The sequence below is a fragment of the Vicia villosa genome, linkage group LG5 (assembly GCF_029867415.1).
Source record: "Vicia villosa cultivar HV-30 ecotype Madison, WI linkage group LG5, Vvil1.0, whole genome shotgun sequence".
NCBI lineage: Eukaryota > Viridiplantae > Streptophyta > Magnoliopsida > Fabales > Fabaceae > Vicia > Vicia villosa.
Window position 1 is genome coordinate 170949781 of NC_081184.1, and position 21793 is coordinate 170971573.

The following is a 21793-nucleotide window of genomic DNA, read 5'->3' on the forward strand; positions in this document are numbered from 1 at the left end:
ACTAAATATCATTACCACATTTTTTCAAATTCACGTAGTCTGCCGAATTTTTTAAATTTTTAGAGCATGTTGGAAACTTCATTTGCATACCGGAAATTTTGTGAAATCAAGTTTTACAGTATTTTTGTGAAATTTCTTGTATATTCTATCGAAAATTTAGAAATTTTTGGTATATTCTATCGTAAATTTCAAATTTTCCGATAGAATATACCGGGAATTTCTAAATTTCCAGTATATTCATTTACTAATATTCGTACCGAATTTTTAAAATTTCTGGTACCCATGATATTACCGTAAATTTTGAAATTTCTAGTATTTATATATATTTTTTAAATTGCTAATTTCTTGATATTTTTAAAATTTCGCAGTGAGGACCAGAGGCAGTGGATACAGAGAGGTACCAGGCTACTGCTAGGGCATACATGCTACATCTAGTGTCGTGTACTCTCTTTGCGGACAAGTTTGGAGTTTATATAAATGTTCGTTATTTTTCTCTATTCAGCGCCCTTGACACACCGTGTTGGACTTGCGGAGTGGCGGCTTTGACGATGTTGTACACGACGCTTGATGATGCATCTCGTCCTAACACCACACAACTGACTGGTTACCTGAGCTTGTTACATGTATATTATAATTTTTTACATGGTTTTTTGTGTTTTATTATAATTTATCTAAGCTTGATGATTTTTATTTATGCAGTGTTGGATATACTAGCACTTCTCTGACATCTGTGAGCGGAAGATCTAGCGTGTTGCGGCTGCTGACCTTTGTGCAAAGAGGTGGAAAGCCAAACGGGCCATTCCAGGAGGGTTGATTGAGTACAGACTGAGGTTGGATGCTCTGACGCTAGATGATGTCATCTGGATATCGTATACAGGTCATTGTCGTCATCATCCTTTTGATGTATCTTCCTTATATTCAGGGTATGTCAGATGGGAGAGCCATTGGCTAGACACTTGCCTGAGTGGTGTCTACGCCAGTATGGTTATATACATGACACCCCACGTTCGGTCCCAGAGGCTCTAGCAAGTGGCATTAATCGATGGTTTCAGAGTCACATCATCAGCTCCCCTCATGAGATCGTTGATACAGTCGTTGAGGTTCAGCAGCCTGGGCAGTTCCAGGATGGATACCTGGAGTGGTTCCACAGTGTATCACACCCTAGGATTATATTACCTGACGCAACATCTGATATTCCAGGGCCTTCAGGTACTAGGGCTTCTTCCCATCCACCACCACCTCCACCTCCCACAGGTGACTAAAACAGTCGCCTACAGTTCATCGTCGTTCACTTCGATAGCCTAATGGGTTTGGTGAACCCTGATGGTGAGGTTCATAGTATTTTAGCTAGGTTGGCCGATGTTTCCAGTGGAAGGTCTATGTAGATTTATTTTTTATTATTGTATTATATGTATATTTTGTACGGACATATTTTTGATTGCCTAATCTGTTTTGCTATTCCATGTTTCGAGTAAAAATAACATCAATAACAAACAAACATAGTTAACAAACTTCAGATGACAAACAACAAACATAAACAGTACTTTGAAACATGAAAAAACCTAGGCACTAACAGATGACTCTGGACGTTTCAGACACTTCATTACGTCGTCCATGGATCTTTAGATTTGTGCATCCAATTTGACTGGACCTTTAGTTATCTGACAGCGAAATGATTTCCACATGACCTTCACATCGTCATCATTCTTCAACTCGATTAAGTTGCATTTCACCATTTCATTTGTATCAACCCAGTCCTCCCGAAACTCGATCTTTGTCACCCTTCTTTTATCGAAATCAGGAAGCATATTGTCCAATTTTTCTTTCAAGGTGGCAAAGAATTCGGCGTCAATTGAAATATTTGTTTGAACAACAGGGTTGCGGCCATTGAAATTCGGAGATACTTTGATCAAATACTGAGGAAGAGACATTTTGTTGAGATGTGTTTTTCAGTCATCCCAAGACTCCCTATTTATACAAATGATGGTGCATTCTAGATCGCACATATGTGTCGGTACAACCAGGATCCTCCAAAAGTGTTGGCAAAATCTCAACCGTTAAAAAAATCTAATATTGAAACATACCAGAAATTTCAATTATAATAAAATTTCCAATACTCCCTAAAAGTTTAAAATATACTGTATATCAAAAATTTCATTATAAGTAAATTTCCGGTATGTTTCACCAAAAATTTCAATACAATTGAAAAATCCGATATCTTATCCTAAAAATTTTGCAGGCTTTATCATAAATTATTTGTATCTCACCAAAGATAAAATTGAAATAAAAGAAAATGAGAATGCTATGTATAAAAATATGGGTGATATGCACATTCTTCGGTATAAGATAATATCGGACCCGTTTGAAATACAATGTCAAACTATTTTAGAAAGTGCCCGTGTCCTTTAAACTACTTACATAAATAGAAATGAGATATTTTGGGAGAGAAATAATATAACACCCATTTAAATTTTAAATAAATAGAGTAATTCAATAAAGAAACAACACTAGAGTGAACATTCAGAAAATGCAAAACCCTCATTTCTTTTAAACCACTCTTTCAATTTTATTACAATTCACACACAATTTCTTCTTCTCTTCACTGAAACACTCGCTCATTTCTAAAATCTCAGTTTTAGGGTTCGATCTACAATGGCGGCTCCACCACACCGTTCATCCAAAACCGAATCCTACACTGACAACAAACGCAAAGATGACGTCCGTCAATCCAACATCATCGCCGCCCGTTCCGTCGCCAACGCCGTCCGCACCAGTCTCGGTCCCAAAGGTATGGACAAAATGATCTCCACTTCTTCCAATGAGGTCATCATCACCAACGACGGCGCCACCATTCTCCACAAGATGCAGGTCCTCCAACCCGCCGCTAAGATGCTCGTTGAACTCTCCAAATCTCAAGACTCCGCTGCTGGTGACGGTACCACCACCGTCGTCGTTATCGCCGGCGCACTTCTGGAAAAATGTCTTCTCCTCCTCTCTCACGGTATCCACCCTACCGTGATCTCCGATTCGCTTCACAAAGCCTCCCTCAAGGCTGTTGATATCCTCACTGCCATGGCTGTCCCGGTCGAACTCTCCGACCGTGAGTCTCTCGTCAAATCGGCAAGCACTTCGCTTAACAGCAAGGTTGTTAGTCAGTACTCTTCACTCCTCGCTCCAATCGCCGTCGATTCGGTTCTCTCCGTTGTGGATTCCGACAAACCTAACATGGTTGATCTCCGTGATGTTAAGATCGTGAAGAAGCTTGGTGGGACTGTTGATGATACTGAGCTTGTGAAGGGTTTGGTGTTTGATAAGAAAGTTAGCCATGCTGCTGGTGGACCTACGCGAATGGAGAATGCGAAGATTGCCGTGATTCAGTTTCAGATTTCGCCTCCCAAGACTGATATTGAACAGAGTATTGTGGTGAGTGATTATTCTCAGATGGATAGAATTTTGAAGGAAGAGAGGAGTTATATTTTGGGAATGATTAAGAAGATTAAAGCGACGGGTTGTAATGTGTTGTTGATTCAGAAGAGTATTTTGAGAGATGCTGTTACTGATTTGTCTCTGCATTACCTTGCTAAAGCTAAGATTTTGGTGATTAAGGACGTTGAGCGTGACGAGATTGAGTTCATTACCAAGACTCTTAATTGTTTGCCTATTGCTAATATTGAGCATTTTCGTGTTGAGAAGTTGGGTTATGCTGATCTTGTGGAGGAGCTTTCTCTTGGTGATGGGAAGATTGTGAAGATTTCGGGGATTAAGGATATGGGAAAGACCACGACCGTGCTTGTTCGTGGATCCAATGCGCTTGTGCTGGATGAGGCTGACAGGAGTCTGCATGATGCTCTGTGTGTTGTTAGATGTTTGGTTGCGAAGAGGTTTTTGATAGCTGGTGGTGGTGCGCCGGAGATAGAGTTGTCTAGGCAATTGGGTGCTTGGGCGAAGGTGTTGCATGGAATGGAGGGTTACTGCATTCGAGCGTTTGCTGAGGCGCTTGAAGTCATTCCTTATACTTTGGCTGAGAATGCTGGTTTGAATCCGATTGCGATTGTTACTGAGCTGAGGAATCGTCATGCGCAGGGTGAGATAAACGCTGGAATCAATGTGAGGAAAGGTCAAATTACAAACATCCTGGAAGAGAATGTGGTGCAGCCTCTGCTTGTAAGCACAAGCGCTATAACCTTGGCAACAGAGTGTGTGCGGATGATTTTGAAGATTGATGATATTGTCACTGTGAGGTAGAGTTTAATGGAAAGTGGCATGGATTTGGAGAAAAGCTGAATCGTCATCTTATGTCTTTCATACGGTAATTTTTAGTTGTTAGTTTATGTTCTTTGTAGTGAATTTGGTTAATCGATTTTGACTCTGGCTGCCGTGTTTATTTCTAAATTTGTATGCTCTTGTGGATTGTGATACTGACTGCAGTCATCAGAAGCACTTCTTTATGTGTATTGTGAGCTTATCACTAGTTGATTATTTGATTTTGTTTATGTATTAACCTTGTATTCTGGGGTTGAATGAGTGCTTCTTGGAGTTGTATGGTTGAGTTATGCTGTTAGGATGTTGGTGGAAGCATCACAAGACTTGAAACTGGAAACTATCATCATTATGTTCTGCTCCCTTTAACATTTTAGTATCTATGAAAACTTTTAGGGATGTTTTTGTGAAATTAGAGGATGGATACTAGTTATGTTGGGGACTACTCCTATTGATATTCCATTGATTGTTGAATTAGGATGGATCCTAGTGACATTATTGTTATTATTTGGCATGAAGTAAAAACTCATCTTTGTAGAGCTGGCCATGTAAAAAGGGACAAATCTGTCAAAATGATTTTAACTTTTTATAGAATTGGAATTTGTGGTTCATCTCAAAGCAAATCGTGTTCATATACCCTGTATAAATTAGAAATACACGCCAGCTTGCTTTCAACAGAATAGCCTTGGTTTTTTTTTTTTTTTTATCTTTTGAAATGGTTCACTTAAACAAGCTAATTGTATATATACTGTATTCATTTATTGTTACTGTTTTTTTACTGGATTTATTTTTACTAATTGTTTCTACTTATTTATTTCCTATTAGTACCCTTCCTCTCCTTAGCTAACTATCTGAACTAACTAATAGGGGTCTTCTAACAGTATTTCCACTTCCTAGGATTCACTTTGAAGGTTGGAAAAAGGGTATATCCCCTATCATACAAAAAACAGCAGTGATCCTTCTAACTGGACTGAATAATATCACATATTATATTCTTTGGCGTCAGTTAGAAAATGAATATCTCATTTTGGACCAAGGTAACAAAAGTGATGGCCACATGTCACTTTCAGATAATGTTAGTAGTTAGAAAATGAATATCTCATTCTGGACCAAGGTGACAAAAGTGATGGCCACATTAACTTAAGATGATAGAAATATCTGATATTTAAACTTCTGAATCACACTTTCTTTTATTCTTCAATACTTCTGTTACTAATGGGTTGCATGTTGATCATTTTGTTACTTGAGTTTTTTATATGCTTTGAACTTTATTTTTGGGTTGAGATCATTTTTGGCTTGTAATGTGATGCACTGCTATTTATTTGATTCTTTTCGAAGAAATACTAAATTTTGATCTGCACCTCAGTGCATCTTTAAAATGACATGATTTTTAGTTTTTCCATCTTAAAATATCATTCAATTTCTACTTATTTATGTCTAATGTGATGTAGTGTTTAACACATCATCAATGTTTGCCAAGTATGATAGTGTGATTTACTTTTAAAAGTTTGTTGCTCAATAACTAATCATAACATATTATAAATAGTAACTAACATATATATCCTTTTAGCAAATTTCTCCCGTGTTCTAAGACTTTTCAATACTAGTAGGAACATTAACAATTTTATTACTAGTAGCATTATTATGTTCAAACTTCGATCAAATTGAACATACACTTGAATACAAACATGACATTTTTTGTTATCCTTTCTATCTCTTTTTTCAAATTGGCCTTTGGAAAAAATAACTTAATACCTCTTTACTTTGTCCAACTAACTCTTCAACATCATGCTATTTGGCAGTACTGCTTCGGTGGATGTCTGATTTCGCTTTTGGAAGGACAAAAACAATTATGAAAGTGTAAAATTGATTTTATAATGATTTTTGAGATGTTTGGTTCTTTAGAAGTAGAATTGATTATGCTTTCAGAATTAATTCTACTTGAAGTTAAAATTTATAACTTTTAAGTTTAAATGTGATTTTACTTTGAAATTGACTATTTAACACTTCTACGTAATAAATTTATACAAACATAAATTACTTTATTTTCAATCCTTAGTTAGAAATAGAATAAATTTTACATAATCAATTCATTTAAAATAAATTACTTTCATTGTAAACACGCATATTTTTAATCATAATCAATTTTACAAAATTAATTAATTTAAAATTAATTTTTTCCATCATAGAATCAAGACATCTGCATCTATGTGTCCATTTACCTTAGGCCAACTATTCATTGCTAAACATTTACCTTAGGCCACTGTCATTCATTGCTATTCACAACAGGTTAGTAAATCATTGCTATTCACTTAACCTAAACAACAACATAAATGAAATTCCAATACTTGAGAACAAGATCAACAACACAAGATCAACAACACAAGATCAACAACATGTAAGTAATGACCATGTTGATGGAGGCTTTCAGCATGTAAGTAATGACACTGTTGCTGAAGGCTTTCATAAATCATGATTTCAAACTGTATCATCTAATTCCATACTATAATCTTCACTCCATCTTAACTAAATCACATAAATAATTCTAAAAAGTTATTTCAAAACAATATTCTTTCCTCTTTCAAATGCAATAAAATCAAATATTATCAAATAACTTGCTCACAATGATTATAAATGTTTAAATATAGCAAGGATACTCAACTAAATCCCTGAACCAAAAAAAAAAGAATATTGAAGTAAGTTTCTAATTTGATAAAATACAAATTACATTTTTTTTTCTATGTTTGATATAGTAAAATAAAGGGAACAAAATGAAATAAAGATGTCATTCTATTGTTTGAATATTTTATAACGGAATAGAGAGATTTTGTCATTCCGCTCAAATCCGAAGGTATAAAAAATGTTGAAAAATGATGAAATGCATTACACCCGGTTCCGCTAAATTCTATCCATTTTAAATCAAATTCAAACAATGGAACATAAATTTATACCATTCCATTTTGTTTTATTCCACTCTTTTCCATCAATCCAAACATACCAAGTCTGTAATGGCTTTGACAAGAGAAACATGTCACACATGCAACTACACCAAAATACAACAAATATTAGTAGCAAGAAAAAAGGGAGAAGATGAGGAGGAATACCCTGGGTTGAAGTTGAAGATTGAAGAGGGAGAAGATGGGCAGGAACACCCTATGTTGAAGTTGAAGATTGAAAAGGTAGAAGATGAGAGACATGCAGCTAGGGCTCGTTAGATTTGCAAAGCAAAAAATGTGTAGAGTTTCGATGCAGGTGGCACTATGGTTTTCAACGAGAGAACGACTTAAATGAAGTAGGAGATGGTGATGGTGAAGGAAGGATTTGTTGTTGAGCAATTAGGGAATAAACTATGCTAATGTTGGGAAGAGGATCAAGTAAAAGAATCTGTGTGCGGATATTATGATAGTTGTCATTAAGACCCTTCAAGAAACACGTTATATATTCCATATGCTTATAACTGCGTACAACTTTAGCTAGGTCACAAGTGCAGGGATTAAGACAAGTGCAAGAAGTGTAGGCTTAAGGTCTTCTAATTCATCCCATAAGATTTTTAGGGCAGTGAAATAAGCAGATAAAGTGAGATCTCCCTGTTGTATGGAATGTATTTTACGGAGAAGATCAGAAAAACGGAAGTGGTTACCTTTTGTGAATCTTTCACGAAGATCCTCCCATAGCTCGAAGGCGGAATCAAAGTAAACCGTGCTTTGAGCGATGTGAGGTGACAAAGTCCGATTGATCCAAGATAACACCATATTGTTTGCGCGTTCCCATAGCTCATAATTGGCATCGTTCAGCGAAGGTTTCTTGATTCTCCCATTGATGAAAGAGAGCTTGTTCTTGGATGCTAGGGCACGACGCATCGACATGCTCCAATTGTGATAATTGTTATCATCAAGAGGAGGAGAGACGATCGTAGCACCCGAATTCTCGCCAGGATGTAGATAATATGGATCTCTTGGATTGAGGGTGGGATCTGTGATTTTTGTTTTGGGTGATTCAGGAATTTTAGAGTCTTGCTCAGAGTCTTGATCGGAAGCCATGATTGTGGAATGAAGAAGGTGATAGAAATTGAACACGGGAAGGAAAGAAAAGGGATGGTGTAAAGAACAGTATGAAAAAGAGTTTATGTGCGGAAGGTGAAGATAAAGATGATGATGAGATGATATTCTACTGATACCATATTACAAGATGAAGATGCATCTTGGTGAATACATCATATATGTAGAACCTAGAATGGGCCTGTACTAACAAGGTCTAAGCCCATACAATAAAGGAAATAAAGCCCAATAGATCAAGTTTCTAATAATTTAAATGAATTTTTACGTGTTTCGTGTTTTGGTTGCATGAAAGAACTAAGAAATGAATTCAAGAGTTTCAGGTTTATGAGTTTCGATAGCATAAAAGAATGAATTCAAGTGTTTCGGGTTTTTGTAATTCGGCTACACAAGAGAACGAAGAGAATAAATTCAAATACTTTAGGGTTTTATGTTTTGGTTGCGCAAAAGTTGTGTTTTGGAAGTCTTGAATTCATATATACACAATTAAACTTGGAAGCAGTTGTGAAATCCCTATTGGACTGCCATGTGTGACCATTCCGTTGCAGGACATGTCTAGCTCAACTCAACAGTTTAATGTGTTTAACTCAACTTGGCCATTCATGTTATTTTGAGCTTTCACACTTTGATGAGCAGCAACAAACTCCTCCTCAAAATAAAGCTCAACATAATGTTTTCCTATGGCATGTCACGTACGGACAAGTGATATAAGATGCATGTACTCAATTCTAAACTCCTATAGAGAAGAGTGACATAAGTTGCACGTGCTCAACTCTACACTTTTGTATGAACGAGATGTGTGGACCGCAAAGAGAAAACCCTAATGAGTCTGGGCATCCCAGAGAGAAAACCTAAAGACGAGACTTATGAGAAAAAGAGAGTTTGACGGATTGAGAGGAACATTGTATTTTATTATTAGTATTATTTTGAGAATATTCTGGGTAATCTATTTAAAGTTTTCTAATAGTTCATATGTAGGAACTATCTTGTGTTTACATAAGTGAACACCTACTTTTGGACTATATAGCTGAGTTCACATCTCAAAAACACTCAAAACTACCTTATAGATGTGAACTTCCTTAGAAAACCAATTTTTATGTTTTTCTCCATCACATGATACAAGGACAAGTTTATTTTATAACCAATTGGTAGCATTTATTCGCACGGGCCAAAGAGAGTGCTACATATAAATTAAATAAAGGATATGAAGAAGATATGTGATGGACTAAAACATAGTTTTCTTATTAGTAATAGATGTAGGTAGAAGAAAAGCATGCTACTCAAATGCATGAATATTCTTAAGTCTAAACTCTAGATAAATGATCTCAAAATAGTTATTACTGGTACTCTATTACTATCACTTCAATTTTCAATGAACTGAATTTACATCTAAAATAAATAAATTGACATAAACCTGTACCAAGAACAGCTATCACACAATGTTAGTTTTGACTTGATCATGATAGAATCGATAGAGGATCTTATATAAAATTCTAGGGTTAAATATGTTTTTAATCCCTATAAATATGACAACTTTCAATTTTAGTCCCTACAAAAAATTTCTTCAAACAATAGTCCTCGCAAAATTTTCCGTCCCTATTTTTGGTCCCTCCCGTTAGATTCCACTAACGGAGGCTTATGTGGTATGCCACGTGTCACGCCACGTCAGTTAAAGTTAACTCTAAAGAAAAAGAGATAGATTGCGGGGGTTTTAAACCCTCTTTAAATAACTTAAAAAACAATAATTTTTTCACAAAAATGGAGCAATAATTATCAAAAGTTCCCTATCTTTGGAAGATTTCTGGTGTTCATCGACAAGGGTAGGCTCAGGGCCTAAAGTCTAATAAATGTAAAAAAAAAAACATTCAGAAACGATAAATCCATCCATTGAATACAACTGTTCCTACCTTATTGTCTTAAAGAAATGCTTAAACATTTCCAAAATGAGTGCATCACATTCAAGATCCAGTATTACCACACATGACCTGACTTTTGTAACTGTTTCAAGGATTAAAGTCCTTTTCAATTGCCATTGACTTGACTTATCATGTAGATTTTCAAATGAAGATATAATTAATCTAAAGACCTCCTGAAATAAAATGACACCAGAAACTCAATAGGTGTGATTTGATAAGAACAAGATGATAGAATAGAATTCAATTAATTTACAGTAGAAAATAATCAAGTGGACCTTCATTTCCTCATCATCATATGGAGCATCATGTGCAGTGATTCTTGTTATCTCGCTGAAGTAGGAGGCAGGTGCAACTTTGACATCAACATCTGAATGCTTTATGAGTTTATCCGCTACTAAAGCTTTCAATGCTGGAGAGAGCGTATTATGCATAGATTCAGAAGGTGACTGCTCAACCTTTGATAGGCAACTTTCAATTTTCTGCAGTTCCGAGAAAAATCGTAATATCAAGAACATGAGATTAATATTTCGCTCAGCCATTGTTTTAATTCTACAAGATGGAAAATTAATTAATACTATGTTATACTACAATAGTGGCTACTTGACAAGGAAAGACAACAGTGGCTATAACATGGCAGAATTTAAACAAACCCCAATTGTTCATCGATATGCAATTTAGTATAAAGTCTCTTCAAAGAGCGCCATAGCAAAGCGAAAATAGAACAAACCACTATTTGCTGCAATCCTCTCAACTAACAGCAATTGGGAAAGTCAAACAATGTGTTTCGACTCTTCAAATATTGTCAAAATTAACCCCCAAAACATACATAATCTTAGGAAAACAAAAGCACATAAAGAACAAGTAACAAAATATTCAAACCGAGGATCCAAGACTCAAGTAACTACAGTTATAGAAATTCATTTAAAAAACATAATCCATAAATAAATTCAATGAGTGGGACACAATTATGAATAAGTTAAGAAGTTATTGATTTCCTCTCATATACTGCTTGTGGAGAATTTTAACAAAAACTAATATAATGAGACTAGTTGATTCTTTACATAAAATATTGTTGAAATCCATATCCTACCTAGGCTTGAGAGAATATATGTTGATTATAAGTTTTTCTGACACTAACATTATTGTTTGATATTTTTTTTATTTCAATTATAATCCTATCTTCTTTATTAGATGGGTCATATGTGCCTATTTTAATTAAGCTCATGGTGCTCACCGGTGGAAACAATATATCTCCGCGGCACTTGTATTCAGTACAAAGCAACAGAGCCACAATAGCACTTGCACATACCATTTTCTCTTATTCTTCTTTATCTAATAAGCCAAAATAATTATTTCCTGTTATCTAATCTTAGCATCCTTTTCATATAGTTTCTTCTACCAAGCTTCTTCAAGTGTGTGCATGCCCTGAGCGCTTCAGCAACAAAACTCCATCTTCAAAAGATAGGGAACGTTTGATAATTATTATTATATTTTTGTGAAAAGTATTGTTTTAAAGTTATTTAAAGGGGGTTTAAAACCCCCGCAATATATCTCTTTTTCTTTAGGGTTAACTTTAACTGACGTGGCGTGACACATGGCAGGTCACGTGAGCCTCCGTTAGTGGAATCTAACGGGAGGGACCAAAAATTGGGACGGAAAATTTTGCGAGGACCATTGTTTGAAGAAAAATTTTGTAGGGACTAAAATTGAAAGTTGGCATATTTATAAGGACCCCTAACATATTTAACCCAAAATTCTATAACCGAGGCAAAGTCCACGTGTTTTATAATACTAACTTCTGAAGGATTCAATGAAAGAATGACAAAACAATTATGCTTGCTTAATACCAAAGTAAGTATACGCAAAAATTCCAAAACATGATTTAAAAAGCATTGCAAACTACAGAGAAATGACCTTAACATACAGAAAAAAGTCAAGAGAAGCAGCTACATAACAATTAAGTGATGCAAAACTTAACTGGCTTTTGGGTTTCATTTGGTAAGCAATTTAAGAGAATAAAATTTGTATTGTAGAATTCAAATAATCTATAAAAGTTATTTTCTTTGAGATTAAGTAATGAGTGGAACAGTGAAAGTAGTGGAATTCAATTGCTTAATTACATGTAGTTAAAAATTACCAACCAAACTATCATATACCTCTTTTTAAGAATAAAATAAGTCCTATCCAAGAAAACAAACATGTGATTGTAGTGTTGACCTATCCTAAATGAAAATTATCCTAAAAGTTCTTCATCTCGGATAGAATTAGAGTTTGATCAAACTCATCACTATAAAATCGACTTACTAAGTGCCTCTTTGTAAGCTCTATCTTTAACTAATATGAGACTCGGATTTTTCTCAATTCACTCTCTCACGCCCAACACTATTGAATTTAGTGCGCGGATATAAAGGGTGGGTGGCCCGAATTATCAATATGTAGGATTTGATTTTTCCAATACACCCCCTTGCGCCTAACACCTTTTTTTTGGGCTTGGTGTGCATATACAAATGGCGGATGGTCCAAATCGATAGGTTTGTGATACTATGATAGAATTAAAGTTTGATCTAACTCATTCTTACAAAAACCGGTTTGTAAGGTGAGGAATGTCACGCTATATAAACCCTTTTGAGCTCTATCTTTAATCAATGTGATAAAACATGGACAACCCACATGTAATAACAATGTTTCCCACATGTACACCAACATAAAGACATTTATCAATAGATGTGTGTTTATAAAACACTAAATGGTCAGTTTCATTGTGGAGCATGCCAAAATCTAGAAATACTGAAGTGAATCTCCCAAACTATGCTCTTAAGCTCTGCTTCAGGGGCGGTTTCAAGGCCCAGCGAGCTCGGGCACGTGCCCGGCCTCAACCTCTATTTTCTTTGTACTCCCTCCAATTTAATAGTCAATTTTTAGACAAAATCAAGAGCAAAATTAAGGGCAAAATTAGTAAAAATAGGACGTGAAAATTAAAACAGATGAATAATCAATAGTGTAAAGTTTTTGCCAAGCTGCCTAAAATTTTTGGCTCCGCCATTGCTCTGCTTGAGACTTAAAAGGCTTTACGCAATCTACAAACAATGTCACATCACTCCACTGAGCAACAAATCCGAGTGGTTGTTCCATATAATCACCAAGTAAAAATGCATTTTTGACGTCCCTCTGATAAAGATGATAACTATGCATAGCCATAGAGATAAGAAAAGATGGACAAATGCCATCTTTGCAACTGGCATAGAGACATGCTATGCAAAAAAAAAAAAAGAGAGAGAGCAAATATAAGAGGTAGAGCGGACACCTCTTATTATGGAACTGAATCAGACTATTATCCCCGTGAACAGGTAGAAAAATATCTGACAAGACTGGGAGAAAAATAAAATGAACCTGGGCTCTAGATAGCATTCTCGAGAGAAAATTATTCTCAGCCTTTGTTATTTATAACCAAAACAATACATTCAAATCTATAATCAAATATCTTGATTATAGGTATAAATAAACTAACAAAGCAAAACATAGAGAGATTTTCTCAACAGAATATAATTCAAATCTATATAAATAACAAAGGCTGAGAATAATTTAAACAGGCATAAATTATAAATTTACATGTAGAATTCAAGTTTTAATTCAGCTATAGAGGTTTGAAAATGAGCTGAAAAGAAATACAAAAATTTGGAGCTCAGACAAATAAAAGCTAATCATTTTGACTTAGTTCAAGCTTACTGCATAATGAAGTTTGAAGTGATGATGGATTAGAGGAAACCCGATATCCTTCGACAAAAAGTTTCAGTTTTTCTATTTCACCAATAGCTGAAAGCCATTCGGTAAGAATCTCCATGGTTACATAGTCAGGGCTGCAAGCATCTTCCACCATCCTGTCCATAAGTTCAAATGCCTCGGGCAACATTCTCTTATCCCGAACCCCCTTCAGAATAGCATTATACGTGGTTGTATTAGGCCGAACCCCCTTTACTTTCATGTCATTCATCAAAGAAAGAGCTATTTCAACATCGTTATTTTTGCATAGAGCATCTATTAAAATGTTGTATATCACAGTATTAGGAGGAACCGTTGACGTAGAACACATTTCCTCGAAAATCTTCATGGCCTCGTCAATGTTCTTCTTTAAACAATATGCATGTATAACTGCCCCATACGTGACAACAGAGGGCTTAAGACCTTCTTTAATCATCTTTTTCATCATCTTAGAGGCAGTTTCAAAATCTCCAGCTTTGCTGAGGTAAGAAACCAAAGTGTTATAGGTGACAGTATCGGGCTTAACTCCAGATTCCTCCATTTCGTTGAGCATTTCATAAACTCGTTCCAGCTTCTTCTTCTTGCAGAATCCACTGATGAGAACATTGTAGCAAGCTCTATCAAGACCAAACCCGGCACGTTTCAACTGTGACACAACAACACTGGCATCATCCATCCTTCCAGCAATGGTTAAACCAGATATCAAACTATAGTAAACAATTGCATCCGGTGAGCATCCAGAGCTCAACATCTCATCGAAATATTGCATGGCTTTATCAATATTATTCACACCACAGAAGGCAGATATCAGGGCAGTGTAAGTAACAGCATTTCCTTTCAGGCCCTTGCCTTTCATCTCGTTGAAAAACTCAACTGCACTATAGACTCTTCCAGTTTTGCACATACCATCAACCAATGTATTGAGGGTGACCACATTTGGCTCTACTTGTTCCTCATTCATCATATTGAATAGCTCACGAGCTTTATCGATGTTGCCAGCTTTGCAGAACCCATCAATCAAGCAATTATATGTCACAGTGTTTGGCATATTTTTCTTCTCCGTTTTCATCTCTTCCAACAAACTCAAACCGTCTTCTTCCCTCCCAACTTTACAAAGTCCATTAATAAGAGTATTATACAAGACCACATCAGGTTCAACACCAATCCGATTCTTTTCTCCTTTACCTCTCAATTTATCAAACACCCCCAGTGCCTCATCAATCCTCCTACTCTTGCACAAATGATTAATAAGAATCCCAAATGTTATGACACTAGGATGTATTTTCCTCTCTTCCATCTCTGCCAACAGTTTATTCATCTTCGGAATATCTCTTTCCCTCCCAAGCCCCGATAACAACGCATTACAAGATGCAGCTTCAACAGTACCACCCAATTTCATCACAGCATGCAAAAGTTCCCACGCCACAGAGTTCTTCCACTTCCCACACAGCTTAGATATCATCTGAGTAAGCTTAAACGTATCCGGGAAAACCCCACGTTCACCAAGCTTAGTAACCAACCCCACAATTTCCTCATCAGCAAAGCCTCTTCCGGGTCGGTCCCTCTTAACCAACTCACCAAAAACAGCTTCACCAATGAAATGATCAGGAGGAAACTCAGAATCCGGTTCAAGCATTTGATCGAGCACGTGGCGGGCATCATCAGTACGACCCGATTTGAGCAAACCCATCAACAACTCTTTGCAAATTTGTGTACTTTTCAAAGATGGGTCTAGCTTGTTGAAGTGAATAAGCGATTCATCCAACGTTCGGGCCTTTTCTAAGCCCTGCATAGGAAAAATTGACACAAATTCACAATAAGAATCTTACGTTATACAACGTCATTCTTCATAATATAAAGGATTCAAATAACAAAAATAAGAGATTTGATGTAAATCAATGCATACCCCTCTCAGCGAACGCTTGACAGATTGTGGTTGAGAGTGAGAAGAGTCGGATTCGAGGTCGGAATCATCAGTGGAGACATAAGTGAAATTTCGTTGGTGTAATAAAGGAAGAGCGAAGGTTTTGGCATATCCGAGGTTCTTTGCGACTCTGAAGATGGCGGAGTAATGTAGTACTGACCTTCGCATTGTGATAGTGAGATGTATTGGATTGAATGGTTGAAATGGTGAAGTTTGTTAAGAGGACATTGTTGTGTTGGTGAGTATTGAAATGATGAAGGAAGAAGAAGGAGGGAGAACACAACAGAATAGAGAGCGAGGTTTGGAAGTAAGATTGATGCAAATGCAAGCTATAGCTATGCGGGTTCAATTCAAATGACTGGTTATTAGAACTTAGAAGTCAATTTCTAGCAATTATAAGTCCATTTTTTAACAAAAGGCTATGCTACGGAATCTGTCACCGTCGGGCAAATCGAATCGAACTGAAGTTAAAATAATTGAATCAAAACCAAATTGAATTAAAGTTAAAATAACTGAACTGTTAAATTTAGTTAGTGAATTAAACTATAATATACAAATAGTTTTAGAATTGAATTGAAACTGAATCGAATTGAAACTGAACTCGAATCAAATCAAAAATTGAAAAATGAAAAATACTTAAAATACTTTTTTTAATTGAAAAATAATTTAACGGTTCGGTTCTTTAATAAACGGTTTGGTCTAAAAAATATTGTCTTCTAACGGTTTGACACGGTTCGGAATTTCAAAACAGTATACCAAACCAATAATTTTGGTTCGGTTCTTAATAAATTGAAATTGAAACAGTTCGGTTCATTTCAAGTGAATTTTTACTATGGTTTGTTTCGGTTAAGTTTTCTCACTAATTATACCATGGACAATCCTAATGTTTGGGGTTAACATCCTCTCAATTTCTTTGTCTCTTAATTTTCTTCATTATTATAGTTTTGTGATTAAAAAACACTCGTATCTAAGACATGTCACATATAGTTATTTTACAATACAAATTATAAAGCCCAGAATTAAATATTTGAGTCAAGAACATCTCATAATTTGAGTCAATTTGGCAAGTACAGTGAAATGAGATCTCATAAAGAAAAGCTACCCATTTTCCCTAGATTCAAGTCACGTTGTAAGTTTGATTCGAGTCATAAAGTCTCGTGATTCGATTCGTGTACAAAGTTTGATTCGAATCAAATTGGACAAAACCTAATAAGATAATGTGAAAAACTTTGTGATTCGAGTCATGTAGAAAGTGTGATTCGAATCAAACTGGGCAGTGACTAACAAGAGGTGTATGATTTGAATCACGTGCAATGACATTTACATTTGGAACACTTATATTCACTAATATCGTGGTAGGTAGTATTGGGAAAAATAACAAACATAGAGAAAAAGGAGGAACACAAGAGAATAACGCGGGAACTCCAAAACCGGAGAAAAAACCAGGACCGTTGTCAAATGACAACCAGAGAATAATACTATGTGAAAATTGTTACCACACATAATATACCCTCAAATACCCCAGGCCCCGAGTACACTCACACCCTCCAAAACAAATATTTAACTACAACTCACAATACTCTAATACAAAAACATAAGAGAACAAAGAAAGTCAAATACAAGCTTAAAGTGTGTTTGACTAGGTCATCTTGTAAAGAAAAACTTGAATCCTATATATAGCCTTGGACTCCCTCTTTCTTCATAAAACTAACCAATGTAAGACTTCTTCAACATATATATTTTCAAGCAAACCCAAAAATCTTCACCTTGATTGAAAATAATACATTAACTTTCATTGTCTTCACCGATAATCGTACTCCACCATAAATAGTATCACACATGCATATTTTCAACCAATCTCAACAATCTCAACCTTGATTGAAAATAATACATCAACTTTCATTGTCTTCACCGACAATCATACTCCAGCATAAAGAGTATAGTCACTTAAAGCTACACCACTTCAAGAATTTTCACATTGTCTTCACCGACAATCATAGTTTTAAAAACTATCATACTCTTTCATGAAGAATATATTCCATTTGAAGATAAACCATTTCAAGAATTTCACATTGTCATCACCGACAATAATATACTTTATGATGAAGAATAAATTTCACTTGAAGCTAAATCACTCTAAGAATTTTCACATGCCGAAAACCAGGTTGAAAACTTATGGTGTAACTTCCTTATTAGCAGGAAGCTCTTCAACCACCGACATAATCTCGCACCTTGTGTAATCTTGATTTCATCCACACATCTTTGACTTGAACTTTCCACAAGTCAAAAATAATTCTTCCATCAATTTTCTCTAATTAAAGTTGTGCAGCGGAACTTATGACTTTAATTCAACAATTCTTTCACAACACTGCCCTTCTTTTCTGATGTGGAAGATCAGAAAAAGTTGCAACCATAGAGCATACTAAGAACTCCTATCCTCGAATCGAACCAAAATCTCTGATATTAGTTGTTGGGGAAAATAACAAACATAGAGAAAAAGGAGGAACACACTAACAACACAAGAGATTAATGTGAAAACTCCAAAATCGGAAGAAAAAAAACCAAGACCGTTGTGAAATGACAACCAGAGAATAACACTATGTGAAAATTTTTAAACACATAATATACCCTCAAATACGCCAAGCCCCCAGTCCACTCACACTCTCCAAAACAAATATTTAACTACATCTCACAACACTCTAATACAAAGAGCATAAGAGAACAAAGAAAGTAAAATATAAACTTAAAGTGTTTTTGACATATGCATCTTGTAAAAAAAACTAGAATTATATATATATATATATATATATATATATATATATATATATATATATATATATATATATATATATATATATATATATATAGCTATATATATAGCTTTTGACTCCCTTTTCCTTCATAAAATTTAGCGATGTGGGACTTCTTCAACATATACATTTTTAAGCAAACCTAACAATCTCCACCTTGATTGAAAATAATGCATTAACTTTCATTGTCTTCACAGAAAATCATACTCCACCATAAATAGTATCAACATGTACATTTTCAAACAATATCAACAGCTAGTTGGTTCAATCCTTAAGTCTACATGTGCTTTATTGAAATTGCGAGCTATCTAATATTGGTCTCTATGTTCTTGATGATGAAATATATTTTACGTTAAAAATGTGGATTTTGGGCAATCATTTGCTTTACAAGGTCCTCTGATGAAGGTTATGATATAATAACTTGTGGCTTATTTTGTTGCTGCCAGGATTACTGTTGTGTAGACAATTTCCACTTCTCAAGTTTGGGTGGTTTCTCTGACTTAGAGGAACCTTTTAGTTGGCAAATTAGGGTTATTGTATCTGACATAGTTGTTAGGTTGAGGATTGTATATGTTTATTTGCATAAGCTTTTCCAACTGCTAATTAGTCCACCAATGAAGCGAGTTTATCAAGTATGTTCTCTTGATTTTTTTTGTTGGAAGTAGAAAAAAGCTTGAATCTCATTAACTTCTGTTGTTAATGCTGCTGAATAGTTTCTGGTGGTAAACTGTTGATAGTTAAGTGACATATTCTCAATCAATATTTTTATCACTTGTATGGTCTTATTGGTAAGTGCTTTTCAATTATCATTATCTAAGGTGTTTCTATTCATAAGTAGCAAACATTCATAGAAATATTGGATGAGTAATTGTTCACTAATGTGATGTCGAGGACAATGTCACACTAGTTTTTTGAATTTCTCCATTACTCATTCAAAGAATATTGTTCATTCTTTTAATGCCACATATTTATTTTCTAATAGAAGCGCCTCTTGTGGTAGCAAAAAATTATTTAAGGAACACTTTATTTAAATCATCACAGCTAGTAACCAAATTGAATTCCTAGTTGACTATAGAGTAAATTATAGAAGCGATAATCAACTCTATGTTAATTTGAGTTCCTTTTACCGGAAGAAGTATCACATATGACAGAGAGATATTGTTGAACAATCAAGCATCAGAGAGATATTGTTGAACAATCAAGCATCGTATAATTAGAACCTATCAATAATTCCTTAAGAAATTAAATTCTATCAAACAAAATCTTATCAATTCTATAAAAAATTAAATTAAGCACTAAAATACAAATTGAATCATATAGGAAAATAATATAAATGCTAAAAAGACATAAAAACATCAAGTCATGATGAATTGACAAAACAGTGAATTGATGGAAAATTTTAGTCACTCGTGAGAGTAAAGTTCTATTTTCCTTACAAACTTCGTAAACTATAGTATGTAATTTGTCAACTCGAAATAATGGCATCAACATACAATTGTAGCTTTTTCTTCTAGCTTTTCTACACCCCCCCTGTACGCGTTAATCTTATACTCGTAACCCAAGTTGTGATATGCACAACAAGCAAACATCAAATTACAGCTCATTCATAAAATAAGTAAAAAGAAATAAAATAAAACTTACTTATGATTCAAATTTGGAAACATATTAAAACACACAAATTAAACTTACGACACCTTCGAAATATCAAAGTACAAAGTTGAAAATAAATGCCAAACGAACCGATCACACACCAATGCACCTATTCTTTAGTGTATACTTCATGCTCAAGTAGTGTGTTGACAAGACGAACATTTGAAGGTTAAAAGAAGGTCGTCTAATTATGATGTTGTAGGATGAAAGGGTGTCTAACACGAGGTACCGCACCTTTATCGTTTTGACACTCTCCTTTAATTTGATTAGACATGTTTGCAAGAAAAACAACCCAAGAAGCCCCTGAATGACTGCAAGTCATCTATATCTAATTTCACTCTCTCAAAGGCGTCCCAATACAAGACATTAATCAAGCTTCCTGGATATATTAAAACTCGTTTAATTTACCAGTTTGAGAGTTGTACCTTTATTTTCATAAGATCATTTTCTTGGGGGTGGGACCCTACAATGTCTTTACGAAAGATGGTGATCTTGGTAATTAATCATTTTATTATTCTAATTTTGACTTGGTTGACGTCTCCTCCATGATCTTGAAATGATAAACATATATTCTATGGGAGGAGCTCGATTCTCCATATTCGGAGAACCCTCCTGTGAGAGTATTTAGTTTATGACAAACTGCTATGTCCTTCACTCCTCTATCTTTCTCTATGTCTTTTCTAGATCTAGGGATTTTGAGTTAGTCTCGCCCTTGGGTTCGGGTCATGCCCTTGCTTGTTGAGAGATTCCCGTAACACAAAAGTGGACTTAATGGATATGACGCCTAATCTCCTTCTTGAGTCAGTTTTCTCGTTAGTTTGACCGCCCTTAACCTTATAATATTTGCACCACCTATTGAATTCGTGCCCAATGACCTGCGATTTGGGAGTTGATGGAGGCGAGATGTCGAGTCTGTGGAGAACTTAATACAATATTTACCATCGACAGGTGTTGAGAGGTGTAAATTTGTGTACGAGCCTCCCACCGTGTTTGATAGTCACCTTATTCTTAACAAGATAAGAATAACGACTCTCGTTAGGGAAGGGTAATTTAGGCCCTAACAATATTGTTGCGACAAATTGGACTTGACGATGTCATGTTCTTTGATATATCTGATTTTATTTTTTGCATTGCTCTTATGCCATTTAATATAACACCCAGTATGCGCCATGATTTCACCCATGTAAGTAGCGGGGTTTTAGGTCAAAGACCTGTTGAAGTGTCTGACCTTTAAACCATTTTTAAACGCTCCCACGTGCATATTCTGGTTTGAATGTACAACCTTTATAACCGTCTCATTGAATTAAGCGAGGTACTCCCTAAAGGGCTCAGAGTGGCGCTGACGGACATTGAATAAGTTATTGTTGAAAGTTGAAACTTTTGAGAGTTTACTCGCGAAAGCTGATCGACCAGTTTTCT

General features: G+C 35.3%; 3 protein-coding genes across 3 annotated transcripts; 1 reads left to right on the forward strand and 2 right to left on the reverse strand.

The window, feature by feature from the left end:
• The first annotated feature begins 2475 nt into the window (after window positions 1-2475).
• LOC131603909 (T-complex protein 1 subunit delta-like) lies at window positions 2476-4521 on the forward strand. The gene has a single exon (XM_058876369.1). The coding sequence runs from the start codon at window positions 2653-2655 to the stop codon at window positions 4243-4245; it is 1593 nt and encodes a 530-aa protein (XP_058732352.1). The 5' UTR covers window positions 2476-2652; the 3' UTR covers window positions 4246-4521.
• A 3212-nt stretch (window positions 4522-7733) lies between these two features.
• LOC131606018 (uncharacterized) lies at window positions 7734-8300 on the reverse strand. The gene has a single exon (XM_058878305.1). It carries the CDS (start codon window positions 8298-8300, stop codon window positions 7734-7736), a length of 567 nt encoding a protein of 188 aa, XP_058734288.1.
• Window positions 8301-13769: 5469 nt separating this feature from the next.
• On the reverse strand, window positions 13770-16267 carry LOC131603910 (pentatricopeptide repeat-containing protein At3g61520, mitochondrial-like). Its single transcript, XM_058876370.1, has 2 exons — window positions 15897-16267; window positions 13770-15776 (listed from the first exon to the last, which is right to left on the reverse strand). The coding sequence occupies exons 1-2, from the start codon at window positions 16080-16082 to the stop codon at window positions 13929-13931; spliced, it is 2034 nt and encodes a 677-aa protein (XP_058732353.1). The 5' UTR covers window positions 16083-16267; the 3' UTR covers window positions 13770-13928.
• Window positions 16268-21793: the final 5526 nt, after the last annotated feature.

Excerpts from the sequence above, each read along its gene's own strand:
- LOC131603909 (XM_058876369.1), top strand. The coding sequence starts at position 2,653 with ATGGCGGCTCCACCACACCGTTCATCCAAAACCGAATCCTACACTGAC.
- LOC131603910 (XM_058876370.1), bottom strand. The coding sequence starts at position 16,082 with ATGCGAAGGTCAGTACTACATTACTCCGCCATCTTCAGAGTCGCAAAG. Across the intron at positions 15,777-15,896 it reads TCAAGCGTTCGCTGAGAGGG|GGCTTAGAAAAGGCCCGAAC; the intron begins GTATGCATTGAT and ends TTTCCTATGCAG.
- LOC131606018 (XM_058878305.1), bottom strand. The coding sequence starts at position 8,300 with ATGGCTTCCGATCAAGACTCTGAGCAAGACTCTAAAATTCCTGAATCA.